General features: G+C 37.3%; 1 protein-coding gene across 1 annotated transcript; it reads right to left on the reverse strand.

Annotated features, from left to right (window-relative positions):
* Window positions 1-280: 280 nt before the first annotated feature.
* Window positions 281-27,131, reverse strand: LOC139728035 (O-acyltransferase like protein-like). The gene is made up of 16 exons (XM_071638999.1): window positions 27,074-27,131; window positions 26,462-26,571; window positions 21,348-21,531; window positions 20,564-20,727; window positions 17,740-17,809; window positions 15,611-15,707; window positions 14,045-14,379; window positions 12,528-12,695; window positions 10,295-10,388; window positions 8,758-9,037; window positions 7,840-7,919; window positions 6,717-6,830; window positions 5,731-5,875; window positions 3,663-3,846; window positions 2,223-2,365; window positions 281-403 (listed from the first exon to the last, which is right to left on the reverse strand). The coding sequence occupies exons 1-16, from the start codon at window positions 27,129-27,131 to the stop codon at window positions 281-283; spliced, it is 2,349 nt and encodes a 782-aa protein (XP_071495100.1).
* Window positions 27,132-27,215: the final 84 nt, after the last annotated feature.

Consider the following 27,215-nt stretch of genomic DNA (forward strand, 5'->3'; position numbering starts at 1 on the left):
AACGGTTGAGATATCCAAAAAAGAGCGATTCTAATAAAGTGTGGGACCCATACTTTATTACGATCGCTTTGTTTTATTTTGTTTTTGGATGTTTCAGTTATTCCAAACCCGATTTTCATCAAACAAACGTTGAATTCCTCTCAGAAAGGTATGCTCTGTACTATTATCGCAAGTGTTTTCTTGGTATCTCGCAAAAAGTTAAAAGCCGAATTCTCGTCTCCACCAATACTGTACCATCCCTTTAAGTACAACAAAAAGAGAAAGAAAAAGGTCCAGTTGATTAGGAAGTCTTGAATTTTCCAAACATGACCTTCTCAAGACCCATTGTCGGGGCTTCGACCACCAGAGAAAGTATGGCTGCTGAGACGTAAGAGAAGACGATGTTGCCAACGTATGTGTAGCTCTGGAGGGGAACAAAATATGTCGAGCGAATGTTGGTGATACAGAGTTATGACTTCATATTGCAATACAGAGGAGCTTGAGGCAGGGTGGTGGGAAAATTTGAAAGGAAATCGACTTTTGAAGAATTTGCTTTATTCGATATGTTCTGCGGTCATTGTGTACTCACAATTAAGGAGAAACGGTGTATTTGGAATTTTTTCTTCTTCCGCATAAAACGTTAGGCAACCGAATTTATCTATATGATTGTGTTTGTGTGAATTAGACACATTTGTTTGATTTATTACTTCCTGACTGTCAGTGAATTGGACTAAAATTCAAATGATAATAATGATAATAGTAGACATTTATAGAGCGCCTTTTCCACTGGATACAAAGCGCTATGACGTTTTTATAAATATCTACCTAAATGCAATGACAGAGGTCATACACAAGCCTAAACTGTTGGGAAAAAAATCAAATATACGCGACGAGCAGAATGAGACAGAAAAAACAATTAGATTACCAGCTTACATAAGCAGCCAATGGCTTGGGGAAATCTTGCTAAAACACGAATTATAATGGTCTTCTGATTACTGAGACTATGTGGAGAACTTCAAACGTAAACTCGATCTTCGAAAAATTACTTACTTTGCAATTTGCCATTTTGTTCCTTGAAGTAGGATATAATTATCTTATCATCCTCATTAAACGAGCAAAGCTTCTAACAAATCAAAGGCATTGTCGCCAAGAAAGTAGTGTCATCCGACGAGCTCGACACCCGGACATACAGCCCATGAGGTTGACATTGGAAAAAAAAAATCCACGAGTCATTGGCCTACAGCCAGTGAGTCAGGCAGTCAAGGTCGTGGGCCTTGTTTTCAATGACAGTGTCGAACTGCTGGACTGAAAGTTCGCAAGCCTCTTTCACTTGAGTGCTAGTAAGTGTTGATCGCATTGGCCCGAATTCACGAAGGTGGTACAAATGAAACCATGGTTTAAACCATGGACAAAAACCATGGAGCGCCAAGTGTCGCACATAATATTTCGTTACGAAATTGATCATTTCGCCGACAAAATGACCGTTTCGTTAGTAAAATTATCATTTCGTGGACTAAATGTTCATTTAGTTACAAAATGTTGTCATTTCGTTACAAAATTTCGTCGACGAAATGACCAATTTCGTAAAGAAATATTCCATGCAACACTTGGCGCTCCATGCTCTTTGTCCATGGTTTAAACCATGGTTTCATTTGTACCACCTTCGTGAATTCGGGCCTTAGTGTCCATCTCGTTGACCATGTGACTCACGGGCTAATTGTCTCATGGGCTGTCTTACACGTGGGCTGCAATTATGACTCCTGGTTTGTATGACTCGTTGGCTGTATGACTCGTGGGTGTTGAGCTCGTGACGAACACCCAAGAAATATACTGAATGCATCACGTACCTTGAAGAAAGGCTCTCCCTCTCATGGCTTGTGAATATACATTCCTATAGTCGGCGGTAGAAATCTAACTCTAAACAATGCATTCCCCTGATAACAACGAACACGGTTTTAACCAGTTGAAGACGGTTTGATCTTGCTGCAACACGCATTTCCCATAAACGCTTGGCCAAGTATACTCTGGATTCGTCCTCAAGGAAGTTACAACGAAGAATCATTATTATCATTGTTCACTCTATTATTCATTCTATGTGTTGTTAGTGTTTATTTGTTGGGTTATAACGAAATTTCGATATAACAAAAGAAAACGGCCGGTCCTGAGGACTCCGTTATAAAGGGAGTCCACTGTATCCTATTGAATATAAGAAAGATGAAACTTGAGGGGTCTGAGGAACTCACCAGTGACATGTAGTTGAAATGGTAGAGGGTCTTGTCAAAGAGGACACCGCTGTAAATGATGACCGGATGGATCAGGTAAGCGCAATATGACATTTTTGCCAGGGGCACCCAGAATCCCCACTCTAAGAACACGCCAATGAAACCTGTAAAGGCAAAAACAGTTGCGAACCAGTTGGACTTCTCAGAGTAGACCTTATGACGTGGTACAGCCAAATGAATAGTCATTGAATTCATTTGAATTTGAATTGATTGTATTTATATATCAGATCAAATATGATACATATCACAGCAATTTATACACACACACACCCACACACACAGATATATATATATATATATATATATATATATATATATATTATATAAAACACAAATTTATCTGAATACAATTAAAACAATTGTAACGTACAGCTACAAAAGTAAATGATTCAAGAACAAAACGTAACATAAGGATATTTTTAACTAAATGACGGAATCAATGCTAAGGCTCCTTTGCCTATTTTTTTTTTTAATAACAGTGTAAAATATGACGGAACCAACTATGAAAGCAATGATTGTAAGTACACTGTATTAGTGAACCGGTTCCTTTTGTTGAATGCATGTGATAGAATACATAATAACCCCCCCCCCCCTCAAAAAAAAAAATAGCCATAAGAATATATTCTAGACAGGGAAATTATTGATGGACGGGTTTCATTTAGTGCACTGCATGGATTGAGTTATATGATAACTCTCAAGCCGCATAAATCATAAGAAAGAACGAAAATCATAAATTGACAAATCCTGTATAGAGGTTCTTTGCGTACAGAGAGACATAAAATCTTTAATTTTCTTTTCACACGATGTAATATTGGAAAGATCGATAACAGGAAGTGTTCTCGTAAATAGTTCACTTTCATAACTCTCGTTTTTACATCATTATAATAACATCATTGTTATCATTTGACACAGAAACAGACAATACGGTACAATACATTGAACACGATATAAATACATTACACATAAGATGGCACAAGTCATAAGGAAGGCAAAATGATGCGTGCTCAAACAAAAAACACAAAACACTACGGAATTCTGTTGCTTTGCATATCAGCAAAACAATACGACCTAATCATCATTTTATTATAATACAAAGATCCGCCTTCTTTTTTAAGGATATTGGATGAAATTGAAGAGTTTGATAGCAAAACCAAGACCCACTATTAAAACATTTTAAAGTTAGTCCATCATTGAATGGAACAAACTAAAAGCTTTGCAGTGGTGCCTCATTGGCAGCATAAGAAGGGAAATTCTTTAAGTTACAGTGAAAAGAACCCCATTTTTATTCTATTATTTTATTCGGGTTTTAAGCAGTTTTTGTCCCAAGTGTATCAAATCTACAAGACTGGAGTTAAATCGTTTTGCCACCAAACCCTTCCAGAGTGTCAAGGAACCACTCACCTCCATATCCAGTCAGACAAGCAAAGATCATCCAGGCCACGCCCACACCCCAGGAAACTCGACTGAGAGTGAGGTAAAGAACCGACTCCCACTGCTCGATGTAACGGCTGGTACCACCCCAAATGCCGTAAACCACTCCGAACAGTGTTCCCAGTGCACAGAACCAGCCTAGACTGGCAACAAGCTGTTGAAATAGATTCGCCATGTTCATTTACTTACTACGACTGTATAATCAATCATATTAGGAAGCGAACCCCCCCCCCCCCAAAAAAAAAAAAAAAAAAAAAAAAAAGAGAGAGAGAGAAACGGAGGTAAAAATCAGGCCTTTATGTGCATGCACATCCACGTGCAAAGAATGGTTGTAATGCGGATTCTTATAATGGACGTAGAGCTTATATTTTTGGCCCGCTTTGGCCAATGTTGACAAGAAGAATTATTTTCAAGTCGAACTGAAGAGAACACAAAGAGTAGATTGAATATTGATGAATTGTAATGGGCCCTCTAGCACTGAGAAAAAAAGAAAAATAGGCCTAGAATAAGTTAGATAACATATTGCATCATGCTATCTTAAAAATCAAGAAATTATCATTCGTTGCGTTTGATTTTCGCATTAGTTCTTTTGAGTAGAACGTGGTCGCATGAATTTATATCAAAACATTCAAAAGGTGATTCAAAATTTTTTTCATGCGTATGAGTTTAGAGTGAAAAAAATAAAACGACATACATTTTGATTTGACTTATTAGTTCTGCATTATCGTTGTACATGCACATATTACATGAACATGTGAACACACGTTGTTTGTACCATGTACATGTATGTTGTTTCCCTAGTAGTTTTGTCTTCACTTGCTTTGCAGTGTGTAACAACACGTATCAGCTACGGAATAAAAATACAAAAGGGCTACAGTTTACAGATAGGGCCTCATCCACGTCAAGCTCTGCTTATGATGACGGTCCCCTGTATTGATTTCTCCTTTGTTATTAGATACAGTAAGCCTTAATATGTTATTTTGATTCATAATTATGCCACTTCAGACTGAATGTTGTTACGCAAATGATTTTTTTTTGTATTGATTTGTATGTATCTGTATCATTTTGTTTTCATTTGCAATTGTATTCGGAGAAAGAAAATGCAGAAATAAACCAAACAAACAAACAAACAGATCTTGTGAACCATTGGGAGCAGCAATTAAAAAAAAAATCAAGATATCACACTTGATACATGTTTGTATAGGTCAGTTCACCAAACATCCTACCACAGAAATATTTGCAATAAAGCCTAAAATATAAGGAGATATTACTCTTTTTTCTCAATACATTATAACTGTGTACGTTTTAGTCTAGATACATTTCATTTACTTTTGTCCACATTTTGTATATTCAACAACATTGATAATACTGATTCAGATTTTAACATTGGTTGTTTCTATCCCTAACTCACATTTGAAGCACTCAAGCTGGGATTTGTTTCAGCTGCAATAATGGAATTATAGTGCTCTCAAGCGTACGTGGATCTGCTTGCAACCTTTATACACAATACATTTAGTACAAATGGAAGGGAGGGATTACATTACAATTTTGAATTCTCATAAATTAAGTGAATAGGTTAACAGAGGGGGCAGTAACAAACCTTGTGCATGTATTTAGTGAAGTACGTAAATTAGACACTACGTATACTTATAGTGGGAGTGCGATGGCATATGGCGGCCACTAATGACAGAATAGGGAACTCTACATTTGTGACTTCATAGTAGTATCAAGATACAGATGATATCACCCCCTTATAAATCGTCGGTTTTTATAACGGTTATCAATTCCCTTCCTTTGTTACTAATGAATAAAACTTTAAAGCTATCAAACTTAAGACTGCGACGAGTAATCTAATGGCATTTCTTTTCATCCAATAGAACGTGACACCTTTTGTCTGTGTCTTATATCTACATCTCACTTGTTTTGTCCACCAATGTGCGGAACATAATCGGATCGAATCGGACAAATGAAATTAGACGAAAACATAGGCGTAAATCATCGATGTCAATCAAGACGATAAATGATGTTGAATACTTACAATGGGCATCTTCACTCTTTTGTTTCGCAGAGAAAACAAGATGTATCCTGTTACCATGCCAACAAGGTAAGTTGGGATGCGGGTGTAGGGCTTGGCGTATGTCGTGTCCTTGCTTGGATTATCACCGAGATTGTCGTTGTAATATCTGGCGTGAAAGCAAAAATGATTCATGTTTGACTAAAATTTAGAGAAGATGGTTGAAAAGTGCTCGAATTTAAAGAAAAAAAAACATAAACACTGCACGGTTCCCCATGTTTATAGTGTATCTGGTAGTGTATTATAAGTATAAAGCTGTGAAAGAAAGCATGTTCATGAAAGCTGAATAGTTTTATGTCTGAACGGTTTGCCATTCTCACTATTTTCCAACATATATTAGTTTTCGAATTAATCAATCAATGAATGCCTTGTTCCCATGGTAATAATTGCTAGTACACATCCTGGCGGTGAGAGTATGATTGTCGACATTTCTATAAGCGAACATCATCACGCAGATCAGTTAAGTTTCTGAAAGTGAACTACCGCAATGTTAAGCAATGTACATATCATTCATGGAGATCGATTACAGGCAGAACTGCAGAAATCCAGCGGGTTTTTTTTTTTTTCAAACAATGTTTGTGCATGTATGTTCTGATGACATACCTTCGCTGCGGCTTTCAATTGCAAACCGATTGACTATTGAATAACTTTTTCAGTTTGTGTTACTACGGCTATGCAAAACTTAAATTGTGTAGAACTATCATTGATCAGCTGCCTAGAATTATACCTGGGTCAAAAAAAAATATTAGAGGACTGCCATGCGATAACTAGAACTATGAAAAAAAAACCATTCAGGACTCCCAAAGTGCTCTAGAGATGTAGCTTTATTTTTGGCACCATTGCTAAAACTCAGACTGGTATCACCAAGTCGCATGAATAGAAACGAAGTAATGAAATGCTTGAAGGTTGCGTTCATCACGTAGTCGCTTTCAAGCAGTAACAGCACTTACGGTTGAGTGCCGTAAGGGTTGTAAGTGTATCCATAGTACCACGTCAGTGCCGCCATCGACGATAGTGAGACCACCATCAAAGAGGTGATCAGTGCAAGACCGGCTTTTCTGCTCCTGTAAACAACAATAACAAAGAAATTATCAAAGAGAGAAAACTAGAGGGCATAGCACTTACTTGTACACCAAAAAGACGAGATATCCCTCTTACTCTCGACATCTTGGGTATGAGATATCACCTTTCTTGGATCGGAGAATTCGAGAAGATGGGATCCCAGTCTCATTTTCTCGCACCGAGGGACAAGTAGTAAAAGACGAAATCATACGACTGGCCTCTTCGCCATCTCGAATCCAAGAAAGGTAGTATGGAAAACTATACTACCATTACTCCTCTTTTCACCTCCTCGGTCCAGGAAGTCGAGAAGACGAGTTCTCACTATTTGCTTTTGCGGCTCCTTGGTCCAAGAAGTCAAGAAGACGTGACCTCACTAATCGCCCATTTTCTTTACTTCTTGGTCAGAGAAGGCGACAAGACAAGATGTCACCACTCGCTTTTTCGCCTCTTTGGTCGGAGACGTCGAAAAGAAGAGAGAGGAAAAAAACCCTATACTCCTATTACTCCTCGTTTCGTCTAATTGGTCCCAGAAGTCGAGAAGTCGAGTTCTCACTACTCGCCTTTTCGCCTTCCCAGACTGCCTTGTAACAGAAGTGCGTTCCTTCACCACACTCACTAGAGGACAGGAAACGTTAATTGTACTTTGCTCGGGTACTCTATCTGTATTTACTATTTAAAGAGAACCATACGTGTGTTACTTTTTACTATTAAGTAATATGAAAGACAATAACAACTTCAAGTAGTTTTGTATGAAGCCTGGAATCACACACACACACACACACACACACACACACACATATATATATATATATATATATATATATATATATATATATATCTAATTTATTCTATTGATACTTCAAAGCCAAAAGGGTGCGATTTCGGTAGGAATTGCATAATTTGTAATATTCTACTTTCTATACGCACGGTCCATAAAAGTCCATGCTATCAAGCAAAAGATTGCATGTTAGGGAATAGGGAAAGGTTTAGTTATCCTGTCACTGGACTTACTTGTACAAGATGACGAGTATGATTGGGCTGATGACGAAGAACTGCATATCATTGGCCAGGTACCAACTCCATCCCATGCACTTTAGTCATCAAGGCATGGCGAAACAAGAGAAACAAAACAAAGAAAACATCCGATTGGCCGTTTGGGGCAGTAATTACGCGGAATGCACTTCGGCATAAGATCACTGCAATACAGTCTTAGGCAGGGCAATATCTTGATCTCCCTTTTCATCGAAAATGAAAACAAAATTGAAATTACACTTTAGCCAAATTTCAAACGAATGTGTAGTAACATTCGAAATAAAGTCAACCAAAATAATCAACTCAAAAAGGAAATAAGCATAAAAAAGTTCGGACCTTTGCTTTTCCTCAGAATTTAATATTTTGGAGATGTAGGAATTGCATAACCTTCCTTCGACAAGGACTTTGAAATATGTTTAAAACACCACGGGGTCTTCTTTGCCAATCGGCATATATGCAAAGCACACAAAGAGTAACAAAGAGTGATTGCATACAGACTTTGCGTAACATGTAGAAGCGTAACATGTAGAAGCATTAATGTTTATTCCACCAAATTTTCCTTTATTTTATTTCTGTTTATGCAGTGACGCTAAATGATAAATGAACAGTGACTTGTGACCGGTTTCACAAATGGTGAAACTGCATTAGACATTATTAGGTTCGAATTCCTGTTTCTTTCTTACACTGTCAACTATCAAAATTAATTATATTCTTATTTTGACAAACCTCATCACCACGAATCAACAGTAAGCTCTCGATTCATGACTCTGATGATACACTATTTCTATCCGATTTAATCAAATTTTCAAAGTTGTGCTGATAAAACCTGGCTCTTTCGACCACACTAACTTCTAATCGTCCTGGGATTCCCCCTTATCATTGTAGGCTAAAACTTACAGCCGTTTCCAGATTGTATGGCCAAGGATACAAGTTGTTAATGTAGAGCGGGTGGGTCCACCACACGTTGACGCAGGCGTTTCTACTGTAGTCGTGAAAGCCCTGGTTGCGGGGCCCTTCAGCGAAGTGGGGCATTAGGAGCGCCCAAATGCCCATGGCAGCCATGTAGACAGGGGTCAGGCGCCACCAACGGTGGAAATAGAAGACGGCCCAGCTGAAGCCGCTGTGTAGTTTCTTACTGTCAATTGCTTTCAACGTGAAGAAGGTCACAAGGAACCCACTGCATAATGCCCAGGTTAGGGAGGAAACAAAAATCCAGCTTAAAGTTGTAAGCAAAAGCATTAAATGATGATAATAATAATGATAATAATAATAATAATAATAATAATAATAATAATAATAATAATAATAATAATAATAATAATAGGTGTCGATTAAAGCTTAACATGATCTCAACATCATTATCATTCGTTTGTTTGTTTGTTTGAAAGCATGACCTTCTTTTAAAAGCTGCGTTACTGAACATGCGGATACTGAACAAACACTAGGGCCTAAGTCTTTCTGCTTGGTAGTTCAAAACCTATCCATCAGTTCTCTTCTATGCTTAGATAGACTAATTGCTGTTCCTCTCATCACCTGAGGTATGTTGGTCTCTATTCGATGCTCCTTCTGTCATTTCTTTTCTGCAATCGACTTTCTGGTTGAATCTTAAACTCCATTTTCAATTACGTGACAACATTTTCCTAATCATTACAGTTCGACCTCGATTATCCGGCCTCTTTTTATCCGGAAATCTCTATTATCCGGACGCGTTCAGGCAGTGAAAAGGACTTTTTTTTTCATCCGAAAATTGAGAAAAACAGTGACTCAATCAAAATTTCAACAAAAGTCACACGAATTACCTACAATATTCCCGACAGAACTGAGGTAAAACACGTATGATTTTTACATAAAGATTTAGTATATTTTTGTGAAGAAGGGACTACAATTTTGCGCAGGCTGTCATAGATTACACCACCGTTGCGGGGTACCGCTACCTGCCTAGCTGCCAGTGCACTGAGACGGCAGCTTGGACGGCAGCTATATACATTTACATTGTGTCTCCCATATCCAGCCAATTCGATTATCCGAATGAGCGCCGCTCCGGACATGGCCGGATAATCGAGGACGAACTGTAGGCCTATTAGGACGAATTCTTTTGAGTCGTCGCATGTGCAAGACTGGAAAATCCAGGCATCTGAAAATGTAAGTGCGTAAAATTTAAACTACTTATTTTTTCAACAATTTTCGAAGACACAATTTGTTATATCATTCAAATAATAACGTCTTTGAATGTACATTTTCACCAATTAAGACAGCCTGTAATATTCAAAGAACCCCCATAAAGATATAGTTGTGTCACAAGTTGCCTCTTTAGCTAAGTTACCAATCACCCTGCAATAAACAGACAAAGGATTCCGCTATAAAGACGTATGAGATTCAAGAAAAGTTATTGAACTGCAGAAACAAAAAGGAACAAACAAAACAAGATGCATACCTCAAAACGAAAAACGTATCCACGGAGAAGGTTGCGTTCACAATGGCCAAAAATCCAAAGCTGTAGGTGATCTCAAAAGTTTGAAGTGGGTTCGCTTTTCGTAGAATAAAGAATACAATAAATGTGATGTCTCTTTTACTCTTTATGCCATTTCACTTTTTTATCACATTCATGATTTGGCAGTTAGTTATAGTGAACCCTATTTATTGGAAAGAACACAGTTCTCCACAGTGTGTTCACAGTGTGTTCACATGGTCTCGACTACGTACAAATGTTCGAATTTAACAGTGTGGAGATGATTTCACACTGTAGTGTGGTTTCACAGTGTTCATATGTGACCCTGCACCTCAAAACAAACAAAAAGTCGCCAGACATGAATTTTTAGTTAAGACCATATTCTGAGAGAACAGACTTTAAGCTTTAAAATGATGTATAACTCAAATCAAATGGACTCTCCTAACCTATCTAAATATTGGAAAGAAAGCACAAACTCATGAACAGTATGAACTGAGAAAAGAGGCTATGAAGTACAGTGTCTATTCAAGCGCTTAATCTTTACCAAACCGTGCTGGCTGTGCGATGAATGGGACAAAAAACAGGAAGTAAACCACCATAGTAACAACAATGAAGGGATTATCAGATTAAACTGAAATTAAATATGCCTCATTAACACATTCTGTCCATAATTGATGCTAACTTTCAAAGCAGTAGCATTATCTTTTCAAAAGTTATTAGAGTTGAAATTTAAGCGTGTGGACAAGGTTTTTCAGAAATGAAAAAGGGATTCTAAAGACACACTTAATCACACTATTCTACCAAAAATGTTCGAGATAAACTGCAAATAAAACACACTTTCCTGCCCGTTTTATGATACCAAATTTTAGCATAATGTAAAAGAAGACCCGCTCTTTCAGAAAATATGAAAAAGTCAAGTACGGCTAGGTTGACCCATTTCACTTATTTTCAGTCCTCACGCAAAATCAGTGTGTGCGACTTTTATGTTCGTTTTGAGGTGCACGGTCACATATAGTATTTTTTTTAACACTGGGAATTGATGACTCACGTTATGTACACTGTGCTAGTAACTGATCAGTGGGAATACTGGGGGATGATTGTTCCAATTGTTGTGGGATTCATAATGTTGTGTAAAAATTATTTGCTTCATAATCAAGGAATGTGCAATTTAATGGTTCCATGCTAGCATGCATGTACATCAACGGGGCATTAAACTACACATTACCTGAATATTAGACCATTCTGAAGCAAATGATTTTCACACAACAATAGATATATAATGTACTCTTAAATAAATCCCACAAGAATTGAAACAATCATCCCCCAGCATTTCCTCTGATTCCCACTGATCAGTTACTAGCCATCCCCTTTAACAGTGTGAAATCCCCTTTAACAGTGTGAAGAGATTTCACTCTGTGTTCACTCTGTCTTCAAACTGTGTTTCTCACACTGTGAGACACTGTGTTCTTTCCAACAGGGAAATCACTATCTTAAATTTCCCTGACAGTGGAATCAATTGAAACAGAATGAATTGGGAATAGATTAAAATATGACAGCATGCCGTGGCGTGTTGACACGTATGGGAAAAAGTGTTACTATTATTATTTTGCTTTGCTGTCTTAAAGTTGATTTCAATCTGCTTTGTGATATCCCGGATGTACGGTCTGATACATACACATTTGTATTCTCATTTGTTCCCTCCGTGCATGCAAAGTGATGCCTCGTACACTGCAGCAGCAGCAGCAGCAGCAGCAGCAGGTTTCCAGTATAGAGCGTATTATTGCAGCAATTATTGTCATCTTCATTAATATCAATTTCGTTCGTTTTTATGCTGCTTCCCAAAACAAATCGAACTAACTTACTTGGGTGTGACAAATGTAAACAGAACATAACCGAATGACAAAGGAGCAATGCAAAAGTGCATTTCATATTACATGCACGAATAATACCATTGTTATTGTTAAACATTTATGGTTTCAGAAATACTAAAAAGACAGTATATTTGAAGCAAGAGACCATCTACAGCATCTAGGCATGGCTTGGCTAGACTGATTGCCTCATTGGAAATTGGTATTTGGAAATTGGTTTCTTTTATTGGGAATATAGCTCATGTTTGCCTCATTGGCCTGAAGTTTGCCTGCAAGTAATGCAAATGAAAGGAAACAAATTTTGCGTTCAAAAGAGAAGAAAAAAAAAATGAGCCAATTGAAATGCTCACCAAGGTATCCAAAGTAGAACTGACAGGAATGCCCGAGTATGACCCACCACATACTTAAGACCCGAATGCCGTTCAGGGCCGCCAGAGTGCTGGAGGATTTCTTGGCACTGAGCATCTTGGGAAGGTTTGTTAACGCCGAGAAGGACATCAGACTTCCATCAAGTATAGCTTCGTTCGAGAAGTAGAAGAAGAAAGGAAAAAGACAACCAAGATGTTTAGCGTTTAAAGGGATTAGTGAAGATGAGAATTGGGCTGATAACTTTTCGCGAGGCACCAAGAAACCACTTGTAAAATAATACAGAGCATATCATTCTATGAGGGATTCAAAGTAAATAAGATGGAAATCGGTTCGGAATGGCCGAGAAATCCGAAAACAAATTGAAAACAAAGCGATCCTATATCAAATGTTGGATCCTTATACGTACCTGGTATTATATTGTTTTGTTTTGGATATCTCAGCCATTTCAAAACCACTTTTCATCAATTAAACGTTGAATCCCACTTTGAATTACATGTTCTTTCATATTTCATAACATTTCTCTTTCTCATTATCTCTCCAAAAATGTTAGAAACCTGGAGTTAGGTCTCAGACACAACTATACGTTCCCTTTAAGATCTCACTTCTGATATGGAACGTTATGGCCCTTGTTTGCAAACCGGTGTCTCTGATGCATACCGACTTTTGTAAGCATCATGTCATGAGGTGTTGGAATCACTGGGCCATAATGTGTGAAAGTATAATATGCTTCTCTGATACCTTGATACGAAAGTACTTCCCTTTTACATTTCACCTCAGTGCTCTGTTCTCGTCACGTCAAACTTCAGAGACAGTCTCTGACAAATAACTTAATGTTACATCGTTTCCGTCGACTTCAAATGGTTCGCAATGTTTTAGACACAATGGGCATTCTTCTCTTTTAGACCGTCTCATCTACCAGTTCTAAAACCATTCACCTCCCATCGTCCATACCACTGTTTTGCTAAGTACAATTAGTCAGTACTTTAAACAAACTTTCAACTTTCAACGGTATGGAATCAAAAGTAGAAACTCAGCGTTTTTCTTCAAATAAAATTATCATAATGTTATAAATTTTTTTTTTGAAATTGCATTTTCACTGAATTAAGTATAAGATTCGATATCTTGCAGCGGCAGATATATCATGAAAATTTTTCAAAGAGTTTTCAAAAGTTACCCAAAGTACAGTGTTTCTACATTTTCTTTTCCCATATTTTTCTTTTTCTAGGAATGTACACAAAACCATTTTCAGCCTGTAGTCAGATTTTTGTTTGAAGTGAAGTTGTTTTGAATTACTGTCAATAATGGATTCACTACAATTCTTTAAACTTTAAATGTATTGCTTTCTTTTAATTAGTAATCATCTAATTGTATAGATATGACTGCATTACTTTGAACAAGGTTATTGTTGTTGTTTTTCAGTCTGAATCAGTTATCTTGTGAAATACAAATACTAGTACATGTATTTACTCTCAAATGTTTATCCTAAAATGCAGCTCACCCCAACCAAGATTGACTTTCGGTTTTTTCTCCTGAACCTCTCCTCGCTCAGCGACCTCAAGGGATGCGGGTTTGTGGGACATGTTCTTTTCGTCATTCTGGAAGCCTCCATTCACCATCCCGCCATTTTTCACATCGGCTGCGTGCTTGATTGCATCCGGGTCATCGACCGACGAATCGACCATCTTCTTCTCGTCCATCGTCTCTTCGTAGATGTTCTCCTCCGCTCCTTTGATCGGCGCCCGGAGGACCTTGTTCTTGAGAACTCGCTTGTGAAAGATGAACTCGTAGGAAGAGCCGACCATTACTAGAGCTGCCATAAACGCCATGATTGAGCTGTATGTACCAGAAAAGGTTCATAACATGACTCGATTATACACTTGTTCAATTTTACGATATGTGAAAGGAGCAATTAATTACACCCTGGGAAATTTCCCCTTCCCCTTCCCCATCCCCATCCATAATCCTTATCCTGAACCTAATCCTAAACTTAACCCAAACTTTAACTCTAAACTTGACCCTAATCTTTACTCTAATCATTTAATCAAACCAGTATAACATTTAGCCACGGGAGAGAGGGGGGATGGGGGATGGGGAGGGGGGAGGTAACTGCCCTAATACGATGTGAACATGATGTCACATTTCGTTGACTGGAAGTAGAATGCTTTGAGTTCAATAATTAATTATTGAATACTGTTAATATCAATACTCCTATACAGCGTGGTTTCCTAGTTAAAGTACAGTTCTCAGTAGGGATGATGTCATTGCCTTCATTGCCCCCAATATCAATGCACTAAAGGCTAGTCAAGGGGGCTCTAGGGAGAAAACGTATTTTTCGTGTGTGCGAGACTTGATTCAAACATTGCACTTCTCCTTGTCAAGACTTCAACTCGTCAGCAATCAAGCCATGGTATACTTCACAGGATAAGTTTCTAGATATCTTTGCCATTGGATATTCATGTTCGTCACGTTTCATCGATATCTTTTTCATTTCATTTCATTTCTCATCAAGAACTCACCGGGTTGTGACTGCCACAGAGGTCATGAAAACCATGCAACGTGTAAGCAAGCCGTTTTGGACAAGCAAGACCGATGGCAAGCTTTTCTCAAAGTCCATAATATTACCGCTAGATTTCTATCTTTTTTATTATTATTTAAAAAAAAATCATCATTTTCCAAAAATTTAGGCTAAATGTTGTCTACAGTAAGGCTGGAATAATGATTATTGTACTTGAAACATTTCTATACGAATTCCTCATCAATCTAATAAAGAACAGTGCACTCCCGTCATAAAGAACACGGTTATAACGAAATTCCAGTTTAATACAACGAAGTAAAACAATCACTCCGCACCATTACCCGCTCTGTTTTTGTTTTTTATTATTTAATTTGTTCGGTTATAACGAAAATTCATTATAATGACAGAAAACTGCAGGTCCCGAGAACTTCGTTATATTGGGAGTCCACTGTATAAGGGAGACGGAGGCAGGTGTATGAGTGACTGTAATACCCCATTCGAAATCAAACGGGGGGGGGGGGGGGGGGGGGGGAGGTTAGCTTTTCTTACAGGAAAGCGATATCCCAGTCCCGCCAAGGCTGCGAATCAGGTGAGTTGCATTCGCTTACGACGAACATCGATTCACTTGCTCCAAGCACAAACCACCCTGCGACGATCAAACGAAAACAAAAATTAAAAATCAACATCAACAACACAGTAGTATTAACACACGCAAGATATAGTACTTACTTTTTTCTTAGTCTACAATGTGAAATAGTCAGTAATTCGCTTGGACTGTTGGAGAGTTGTGGTAGTTTCTCTGAAACATGGGGAAATTGCAATGTTTTAATTCCATACAAATTTCTAATTTCCTTTCTAATCCTCACTTGGTTTGCTTTCTACATTTTCTTTTCCCATTTCATCAGATTTTCAATGACAAAATTTCGAACAATGCCGAATTTTTTACACATTATATTCATCGATATGCCTACAGCTCCTTTTGCAAAACTGTCTGTATCCATTGTAAGCAACATATCAGGGAAAACTGGAATTGATTAAAAACTCATTCTAATCGATGCAGACATAATGAATAGAGTTCGACAGCTGCGACAGTATCAAACTTCAAGAAGCGCGACATAAAAAAGCTACAAATCTACAAAAAAGCTACAAATCTACAAAAAAAGCTACAAATCTACAAAAAAGCTACAAAAAGAGGATTTGCCGAAAACAAAAAACAATAACAACTTACAGATATTTGTGCAATATCATTTTTCAGTTATCTGTCAAAGAGAAAAGGCGAGAGCAAATGTTCCCCTTTTGTACTTAAGTCAGTCCCTCTACCTCCGTTTCTTTTTCCCACAAAATTATTTTATTTTGCATGCAAAATTTTCTGAGGATGCTTTTCCACGCTGACGTTTTGCCAAGTGCACAGAAATTATCGTCTATAAAATGGGATTGCAGATAATTTATATTCGAATGACACTGCCTGAAAATATAATCAGCTTGTATTTAAAGTTTTTGAAGTTTGCCCAGCGGACTATTGACAAAAAAAAAAAAACACCACACAAGCTCTAAGAAATGGAAACTACATCTAAGTGGAAACAGCGGAACAAAATACATGCAAAAATCATATCTTTATAATGTCATTATAGTGAAGACTGCGCATGTGTGGGCAGACCAGGGAGGTGTAAGAAAAGGAGAGACAACTCCTTTCTTTCCTTTGAAGGATGCGCGGCACCGCCGAGAAGTTATGCGCTTAACTATACAGGTGGAAATCCGGTGCTTTGAAAAAAGAGAGCATCAATAATCGAGACTAGCGCTCTCACATCTAGAAATACTTGCCCCTATACTGCATTTCGCTCTCTCTCTCTCTTTCAATGTGATGGCAACAATGAATTTGTGTACCTTGAATTGGAGCAGCGAATCAAAATGCAGTGTAAAACTGACAATTTTAACAGCAAATAGTTTAAAAGCACGCTGGAACACGCTTAAGCGAAGTACTTTATTTGAAAGATCAAAATATCCAAGATTAAAGGATAGAAAACTAACATGCGGAAATGTGCGCATTATAGAAAAGGTTTTTAAGAGGGCCTAATTTTCATTTCATTTCGATTTGCGCATTACGAAGAAACTAGAAATACATGTTTATAATATTGAATTCTTTCCTAAACTACTCTTAATCAATTCGAGTATTCGATTTAAAATTTTACGGGGAAATAAAGCTTGTAATTCAACGAAAGGTGAAATGCGTTTTTCATCTCCGAACTTCGCCTTGCAACTAGAGCGGTTGCAGAGCATGATGACTTCAAAGCGTATAGTGGAAAGCTAGACATTCCATTGTAACGCTTTGAACCCAAACATGTGTTTGCATGAATTACGAGGGAGTTGTCTCTCCTTTTCTTACACCTCTCTGGGCAGGCAATGATACGGTGATGGAAGAATAAGAACAGCCAAAGAGAGAAGGAGAGAGGGAAGAAGAAGAATAGAAAATAAAAACTCAAGCAGGTATCTTTGTATTATTATAATGCGGACTGTAATGAAAATTCTAACACACGATTTTAGATAATCAAACTGCATCACAAAAATCCCGCCGTGACGTCATCACTGTACTCGGCAGAACCAACTGTCTTTGTCAAGACAGTCAATTGCAATTGATGTTATATTGCATGTTGCATGTAGAGAAGTGATCTTATACTCACAGATAGCATAGACAGTCTGTATTTCGTCTTGGGTACATGTACTCGGTGTGCATATACCCCATCCGGCCATCTGTGAAAACGAGACGAATAGTGGACATGACAGTTATTCATCAATATACTTTATTTCGACCAGATCTGTTTTTTTTTTTATCACAATGTAATATTACTTGAAGGTTTCTCAATTATTGTGTATTCTTTTTATTCTACATTGTTCTGTTTGCCTTATTCTCCTTTATTAAAGGAAGCGAAATGTTTTATGTTTTGTCGAAAAGAGAAATAAACTTTGAAATTCAAACAAAAATGAGTTAATCTTAATCATTTTGGATCATATACAGACTGTTTAATTTCAGGGCAGGTGAAGTAACGATCACCATCAAAATCATGTCAGATTTGTGTTTCTTAATTCTGTTCGGCTTTAATCATGTTTTCAACTGGTTTGATTTTGGCGGTATACATCACAAAACTTCACCATTGTTATCAATTATACGACGATATCGTCGGTCTTCATTGTATCAATTTAAGCAACACTCCAAATACTAAAACTAATGCTTCTTCGCTTGTCCCTGTTTGCCTATTCTGAGTAGTGTTGTCATACACCAGCATAGTAGTCTTTGCAAAAGATATCACAATATCTCAGAAGAGAGAAAAAAGTATAGCTCCTCTTTGCGGATTCCCGAACCCTGCCGCTGCCAACAAACTGCGCCAAATAAGTCAATGTCGATGTCTCTTAGTTAGTAGAGGGTCAAAGTTCATGGGAGCTCATCGTTCCTCCCCCACCTATCCCAGCATTACAAAGAATATCTAGTTCCTTATCTTCATCTACTTATCGATACCGGAGGTTGCGATTTGTCAAAGTATGACGCAATGCCGTATTTCCACAAACAGCTGTGGAAAACCTGTCAAATTCAATGACCAAGCATTTATTTTTATGCAAATAGCGCCACGTAATTACAGTCTGAAAATTTATTTCTTATGCAAGTGAACGATATGGCCCGAATTCACGAAGTTGGTACAATCTTTGTACATGGTTTAAACATGGACAGATTATGTACCACCTTCGTAAAATTCGAGCCTATCTGTCGGACGGCAGGCGGCAGCCTTTAATTATGATGCGGATTCATACGGATGAAAGAATGCAAATAGAATGGAGATACACATCATCCCGCCAAGTATTAGGAAAATCGATTAAGCCGTTCAAAGGCAGGGTTGCGGTAGCAGAAGACATCGGATAAGATGATAACATACGCTATGCTGATATGCGTAATGATAATCATGCATATGCATAATGATATGTATATGACGGGCGATCGTTAACGGCTCGTTAACGATCGCCCTGACACTGTAGAGGCATGCTACCCTGGAAACATTGATCTGCACATTACTTTAATATGAGACCATTCTGAAGGAAATACTTTTCACACAACAATAGATATAAATGTATTATATACCTCATTTCTAGAATCCTCTCATCTGATTGGTTAAAAGGGGAGTCATGAAAATAACTGTGCCCTATTTTTGAGTCACTGTGACCGGGGCCCGGGCACAGTTAGTAAAGAGGTTTTAGAGACAGTCGCGACCGCGTACACATAGATCGCTCTATGTACGCACCAATGATACGACCGCCGCGCATTCGATCAGCATGCTGTAAAAGAGACTAGCAGACTGGTTTGGAGACAGGCTAGTCGCAACCCCGTTACTTTGTTACGGTAGTACACGTACACTGTATGTACACATAGATGATCACTGTGTACGCACCAATGATACGACCGCCGCGCTGTCGATCAGCACTGATTACAAGTGCTGTAAAAGAGACTAGAATCTATATTTTCGGTATTTATATTTCGAAATCTATATTTTCGGTATATAAAACAAATAATGACTGCTTGATATTCGGGGTACAGTTAAAATTATGTAGGCCCTCGGTGATGTGAAAACCATAACCATGCCCTCAGCTTCGCTTCGGGCATAGTTATGGTTTTCACGTCACCTCGGGCCCATAATTTTAACTGTGCCCCTCATAGCAGTCATTATTTGTATACTCTTAAATGAATAAATAAGCATTGGAACAATCATCCCCCAGCATTTCCACTGATTCCCACTGATCAGGTACTAGCCATTACCTTTGAGAAAAAAAAAATTGCCATAAAAATAAGCATATGAGGAGAGTTAGCAATTGAGGGAACATCAAAAGGACAAATCAAAACTAAACAGAAACAAAACTCTGCACTCATGTACAAACATATTGAGAGTCACAATTTCCTTCTCAAGGCTCCATTTTAACTGAGAAATTGAAATGGCCACTACATACTCATACAATAAATCAGAACAAATTGAAAATGAATTGAATCGAATTGAATCAAAATAAATGAATGGAATGGAATGAAATGGAATTGAATTGAAATAAATACAAAGGATTTGTTATTTTCAAAACTAGTCTTTATCAGAGATGTAATTTCACGCGCACTAAATAGTACTTTCTAATGAATGAAAAAAGATATTCGTTATGTGTCCCTGTTGAATTTGGGAAGAAGAGTGAGGTCAAAGTTCAAACGAATAGAAGGTGTTTTCACTATTAAAATCAATCTAACAGTGGAGAACTTTATATCTTCGCAATACAATCGACTTTTGCCCCCCCCCCCAAAAAAAAAAGTAAAAAATAATAATCAATAAATGCATAAATGTCGGAGACAGGGGGTTACGTTATAATTAAAGGTCTGTATAGATAAACATGGAAAGAAAATTGACGTTACGGTTATCTTTGTTTCACAGATACACTGTATGCTTTCTAGATGGAGGTACCATCGCTAGTTCGGCGTGTACATACCGGGATGCCATAGATGTAACTGTAACAGTATTGGCCGTCGAAGGCGGGCACACCGGAAGTTTTGTTCTCCTTGTTTGACTCGCATAGCCACGAGTCCCCGTAGTCCTGGAAACCAAGTGTATACAAGCTCTGCTCTGAAGGCAGTTGGCCGCGAGACCTGTACACTAATGAAAGACAGAAAGAGGGTAGAACAGCAAAACACGGATGATGGGGAAAGAGAGATGCATGGAAAGAGATAGATCAATAGATCGATAGATACATACATACATACACACATACATACATACATACGTAGATACGTAGAAAGATAGATAGATAGATAAGTAGATAGATAGAAGGATAGATAAATAGATACATAGATAAATAGGGATGGAGAGACAGACAGACAGACATACATAAAAGAAGACAGAGAAGAAGAGAGAGAGATACAGAGAGACAGAAAGGAATCGAGGGTGGGAGAGAAAGATAAACGCTTTTGTATTCTGTTTTTTTCTAAACTTGATTGAGGGCAATTGTATTCATCAGGCGAAAGTCCTACGCTGGGATGTTCGATTACCTCGCAAGATTCTCACCAATTATTCCGTTTGAATAGGAAACGCATCGTGATTGCTGTATTGTCAATATAGTTTTAATGAGAAAGATAACAACAATAACCATAAGAATAGCAAACAAAAGAGAAAAAGAGAAAGCTGCGCAGGCCAATCCTGCATTATGAAACGTACAAACAAAATAAATATGATAAACAAGGGAAGATCAATGTCGGGTGCATGAGGAAGAAACTTACTTCGTCTAGCGTAGGGGACATTATTTCTTATGTCACTAAAGTACTGCAGGTTGTCGTCGACGCACCGGGCGGAGACCACACCCAGGGGTCCAGTCTCCCCGTCCAGGATGTACGAACGGTCTCCAGTGGGTGATACTTGGATCTTCGCCTTCTTAACCACATCTTTCAGACCGTTCGTCATGAACTTTAGACAAGAACGTGCAAAGAAACAATAAAGACAAAAGGAGAGAGACCATAGTTTCATGCATTTATTCAGTAATTCACGTTTGCATTCCCAACAGAAACATTACTTTTGCAGATATTAAACGCGTAAAGTACAGCTGTACATTGCAATAAAGGCCATCAATAAACGAAGTTTATAAGTTTGCAAAGTGCTGTAAATTTGGTTAAGAGGAATTCTAGACATATTATGGAGGAATGTTTAATAACTATGATTGTAGTACGCATTCCCACCAACACAAGTAATACAACTAGAATCCCTGATATAGTAGTAGGTTCCTTCATATTTCTATGTAGGTTCCTTCATATTTCAAGTAGGTTCCTTCATATTTCTTTAGCATTCATTCACAGATTCCAAACTTCATAGATCGACCACTATATGTTTTATATGTTTGCAATATTTTATTATGTCTCCAGTTTGAAATCATGTACTTCATTTAATTTTGTTATATTTGATGCATTTTTTCATCGAGAAATATGAAAATAAATTGAAATTGAATATATGTGAAGAGCGTATACCATGTCTTTTTTAATGTAAACTGTCAGTAACACAAAATATGTAAAGACTGAAGTACAATCACGTGTTAATGGCACTCATTTCGTCGACAAGTTTTTGTTTTCGATTTATATAAATGATATCATTTATTCGTCGTAATTATTTACTTGTTCTCTTTTTGCTGATGATACATGCTTGCTATATTCTCACAGGAATATTCACACTCTAATGCAGTCAGTTATTTCTGAAATTTGTAACCTCTGTGCATGGGTTTGTTGTAATACACTGTTATTAAATACTGGTAAAACGAATAGTGTATTATTTAGATCCAGAGGGAAGAATTTCCCTGAAAATGTTATTCCCTTAGATGTTGGTGGTCATCAGATCAACCGCAGTTAACACGTACAATTTCATGGGGTTACAGTTGAGGAATTTTTATCTTGGAAAGAACAACTTAATAACGTATGTACTAAAGTGTCTCGCAGTGTTGGTGTAATATCCAAACTTCGTTTCTTCCTTCCCCAGTATACCCTAGTTACTTAATACAATGCAATTGTTATGCCTCATTTGATGTATTGCAATATTGTTTGGGGCCACACATTAAGATTCATGTAGGGACCTACATAAGTTGCATGTTCTTCAAAAGAAAGTTGTCAGGTACATAACAAATTCAAACTATAGATCATCTAGTACTCCTTTGTTTTTGCAGCTACAATTTTTGCCGTTTGATAAAATGGTTTCTCTTCCATACTTGATATTTATGTTTAAATGTCGATCTCTTCAATATACACTTTTTGTATGATGTTTTTGGTGGAAAAATTATTCCATCCATCGTTATAATACTCGCCAGAGTAACCTCATCCATCAGCCATATGCAAGAACACAAACTACCTTAAATTCATTCGGACTAGTCTGTGTTACAGAGTGGAATAAGTTGCCTCGTGATATAATTAATTCCACTACACTGTCTCGATTCAAAATTTTGTGTAAAAGACACCCTTTTCGACAGATTAAAATTAGGCACAAAATGTAGAAAATGAGATGAGGTAGCCATGTGTGAAATGTGCATGCATGTGTGTATGTGTGTGTGTGTGTGTGTGTGTGTGTGTGTGTGTGCGTGCGTTGTGTTTGTGTATGGGGAGGTGGTATACGTGTACTTGTCTGCATTTATTATTTGTACATACTCCATGTAAATATGGTACACCTTGCCATATACTGATAGTAAGGGGCCCCGACCACAAGCTATGCTTCACTGGGGTCCCAAACCTATCATTCTGAATTTTTGCAGTTATGTCTCTGTACTTTTGTTATGTTTGATATGGTTTGAATAAACTGAACTGACCTGAAAAAAAAGTAACCCTATGTGATCATTGAAAAGAATTTTGAGAGAACAAATATTCAGAAGTCCAGAGTCTGGAATTTTCTATAAATCTCTGCAGCGCCTCGTCTAATCTTACACGACTCAATCTCAGCATATCCTATATGCACATGCATTTTTGGCAGTCTGTAAGTGCACATCTTTACATCACGTAGGGGCAGTACCAATGATTTCATTGCACTTCAGATATATTAGGACGAAGTTTGAAATAATGACACCCATAAAATTATTTCTGATCATCCAATTCGGATTTCGGCAAAAGCATTGCACATCTCATGCAATCCTTACCTTCCTTGATAGGGTTTCAAAAGCGATAGATACATTTCATCATACAATTGGAGTCTTCCTGGACCTCTCCATAGCCTTTGACACCATAGACCACAGCATACTAGTTTACAAATTATCACATTATGGTATCAGAGGAAAGGCCTTGGAGTGGTTCAGGGGTTACCTTACTAATCGAAAACAATTTGTATTTATCAAGGGACATGCATCGATTACACAAAATGTTAACTGTGGTGTTCCTCAAGGAAGCTTACTAGGTCCCCTTTAATTTATTCTCTATGTTAATGATATGTCAAATTCTTCAAACATCCTTTCTTTCTTATTATTTGCTGATGATACCAATGTGTTTTTATCTGATTCTGATTCTGATCGATTAATTGATATTCTAAATAGTTAATTAATGAAGTTACTTCAGTGGATAGGAGCGAACAAATTATCAATAATCTTGCAAAAAAATAATGCATGTTGTCCAGTAATTCGCTGGAAAATTTACCGAGAAATATCTTTCCTGGAAGGCACCGGTTGTAGAAGTTTCCTCCATCAAATTCTTAGGTTTAATCCTGGACAATAAACTTACCTGGGTTCGCATATTGAGTCTGTATGTCGTGTTATTTCAAGGAATATAGGTGTTATAAAACAAAGTTAAATTTTATCTTTCTAAAAATGTACTATTTATGTAATATTCTACTTTGATACTACCTTACTTAAATTTTGGGATACTCGCATGGGAAACACTTTTTTCTACTTATACAGAAAGAATAGTATTATTACAGAAAAAAGCTCTTCGTATCATTTGTCATAAATCGTGGAGAAGTCATACTAATAATTTATTCCGCAAAAATAATGTTTTGAAAATTTATGACCTTTATCGTTAGCAATTAGGACGATTCATGTATAAACTCACCAACGATTCTCTCCCCCTTGTGTTTGATTCCATGTTTTTAAAGAATGAAACTGTTCATGCATATCCAACCCGTCAATCCCATGAATATCATTTGCCTTTGACTAGGACCTTTTTCTGGACCAAAATTCTGGAATTCTCTGGATAATGATATAAAAGAAGCTTTAAGTTTGTATACATTTTCTTTAAAGTTAAAGAATCATTTAAAAACTTCGTACGCAGCATGATAATTCATTCTTCTTCTTCTTTTTTTTTACTTTTGATTTTCAAAGTTGTTGTCGCTTCGTTATTCTCACTACTCTTTCTTCATCAGCGAGCCCGTGCTTCTGTGCCTCCAGTGCCCTGGTTATGACCCACCATTTCCCTCTCCTCTCCCCTCCCCCCCCCCCCCTGTCCACCTCGGACTTACTACCTTCTTCACTACTATATCTTTCTATCCTCTCATCAATTGTTCCTTACAAGAGAGCCGCCATGTGTTTGTTAATGTGCGTCCGTATGTGTGCATGTATGTGTGTATCACTGTCTTTTTTGCTACCTCTTAGGGAAATTTGTTGTTGTTGCTGTTTTTTGCAATTATATTTTTTTCTCTATGAGGGGACTGCATTCTACAAGCTCTGCTTTTTAGCAGTCCCCTCCATTTCCAGCAATATTGTTTATGCATTTACCACAGTGACGTAACAGTTATTAGTATCTCTGTTGATAATTTACCTGTATATCTCTTTTACAATGTTATTCTGTTCATCGCATTGTGGTACTGATTTCATGACGTCTGTGTATATGAGCGTTTCTTTGCATTACTTATTATTTGTTTGTTGGAAGTGAAATAAATCAACTTGAACTTGAATGGCATTCTCTTAACAAAGGAGTATTTTACTCATGTTCCCATATTACCACCTGTATAATTATCATCTTCATGATTGATTTACTGTTGGACTATATAAAACGAAATTTTTATATAACGAAGGGGTTAGTCCCCAGGCCTTTTTTGAACGGCAGGCGTCTAATGGTTTATCGACAAGGAATGATTGCAGGTGAGAATTTGTCATGATTATAAGAACGTCGGAACTCCTTAAGCTCATGTAAGGAATCCACATGAAAAAAAAAATATTGTTATGTTCTTACTGCGAATTGATAATCATATTCATTCATCATATCACACTAATTAATCTTTATCACGACATTCAATTATAATATCAAAAGATATTATAAGTATCATCATAATCATTTTAAGTGGCATAGTATCACCGTCATCATAATCGTCAACCTTACCAATATAATCATTGCAGACATCATCATCATCATCAGTAGTAACAACACTTTTTTTATGCTATGAGTGGAACCGTCCAGTTTTGCGGGAAAATATTCGAAAATATTGGATCGAACAACAATCATTCGCTCCCTCGTCGCAAGTCAATGTTGAAAAAATAAAAGAGAATGCAAATGCAAATTTGAAAGGACGAAAAATTAAAAAATCAACGTATGTAGAAATCCGCGAACCTATCTGACAAATGTTTTGTGAAAAAACATAAATTTTCAAGTAAATTTTTGTCGTTTGATAATTACCACGATATGTTGCTGAAAAAGATTTGGTTGTAATCAACGATTTCTCCACAAATGTTCCAGTTTTACTTTCAATTAGTTTTGATACCAATCCTGTTGCTGCATGATTGTCGTATTTTTTGTGTATTTCAGTTCATCTTCAACACGATGCAAGAACAGTAATTCTATCCTGAAACTAATGCGCATGTCTATCCATTCCACACAATTGTGCATTATCAACAAGCAGCAAAATACTAGTACGGGTATGTCCCTTGGATAATTTATTCCTGACTCACCTCTACAAATCGTACGTCATCGCTCATGAGCTCAGCAACGCTGTCATAGTCCATTCCGTTTTCGGCGAAATGCTGCTTCAAAGCTGACATAGTTTCATAGCCATCTTGTGCTAAAGACATATAAAGAATATACTATCAAATTATGATTCTTTCCGCATTTATGCTTCTTGAGTATTGTAAGATTAATATTTTTCGTCACATGGATGCTTCTTTGCTACTATCAAGCCACCAACTCCTGTATTCTTCATTTTTCTCCTCCTTGGCTTAAAATAAATGACACTAGTTTGTCTTCAGTCGTTCTATAAACATGATTTCTGTTTCTGTCTTTTTCTAAAGACGTACTTCGATCTTGTACATCGTTTTTTTTTTCTTTTCAGAGAGGCATGCCAATACTATTCGATGCATTGAAAATGAGCGACAATTCAAACGAATCGTTGTAACTTCCTTATCATGAATTCTACTCTTTTGTTTGCTGCATAGATGTAAGTTTGTATTTTGTTCGCTGGGTAGACGTTAGTTTGCTCCAATTATTGTGCATCGTGTAAAACAAACAAACAAAAAAATTACAAAAAACCCGGACATGATGATAATTCAAAGCAGTTTGACACTAACCTCTGGGAATGCTTGAAAAAAACTTCTCCGCATGTGGGTTCAGTTGTCCTACCGCCATGTCCAGGTTACACGCTATCCCGAATATGACAATCAAAAGCAAAGGTAAGGAAAGTCCGGAAGTCGCTCTTGCAGCCATCTTGAA

Source organism: Diadema antillarum, unplaced genomic scaffold (assembly GCF_040938485.1).
Source record: "Diadema antillarum isolate AM-2024a unplaced genomic scaffold, OU_Dant_1.0 seq00000162_RagTag, whole genome shotgun sequence".
Lineage (NCBI taxonomy): Eukaryota > Metazoa > Echinodermata > Echinoidea > Diadematoida > Diadematidae > Diadema > Diadema antillarum.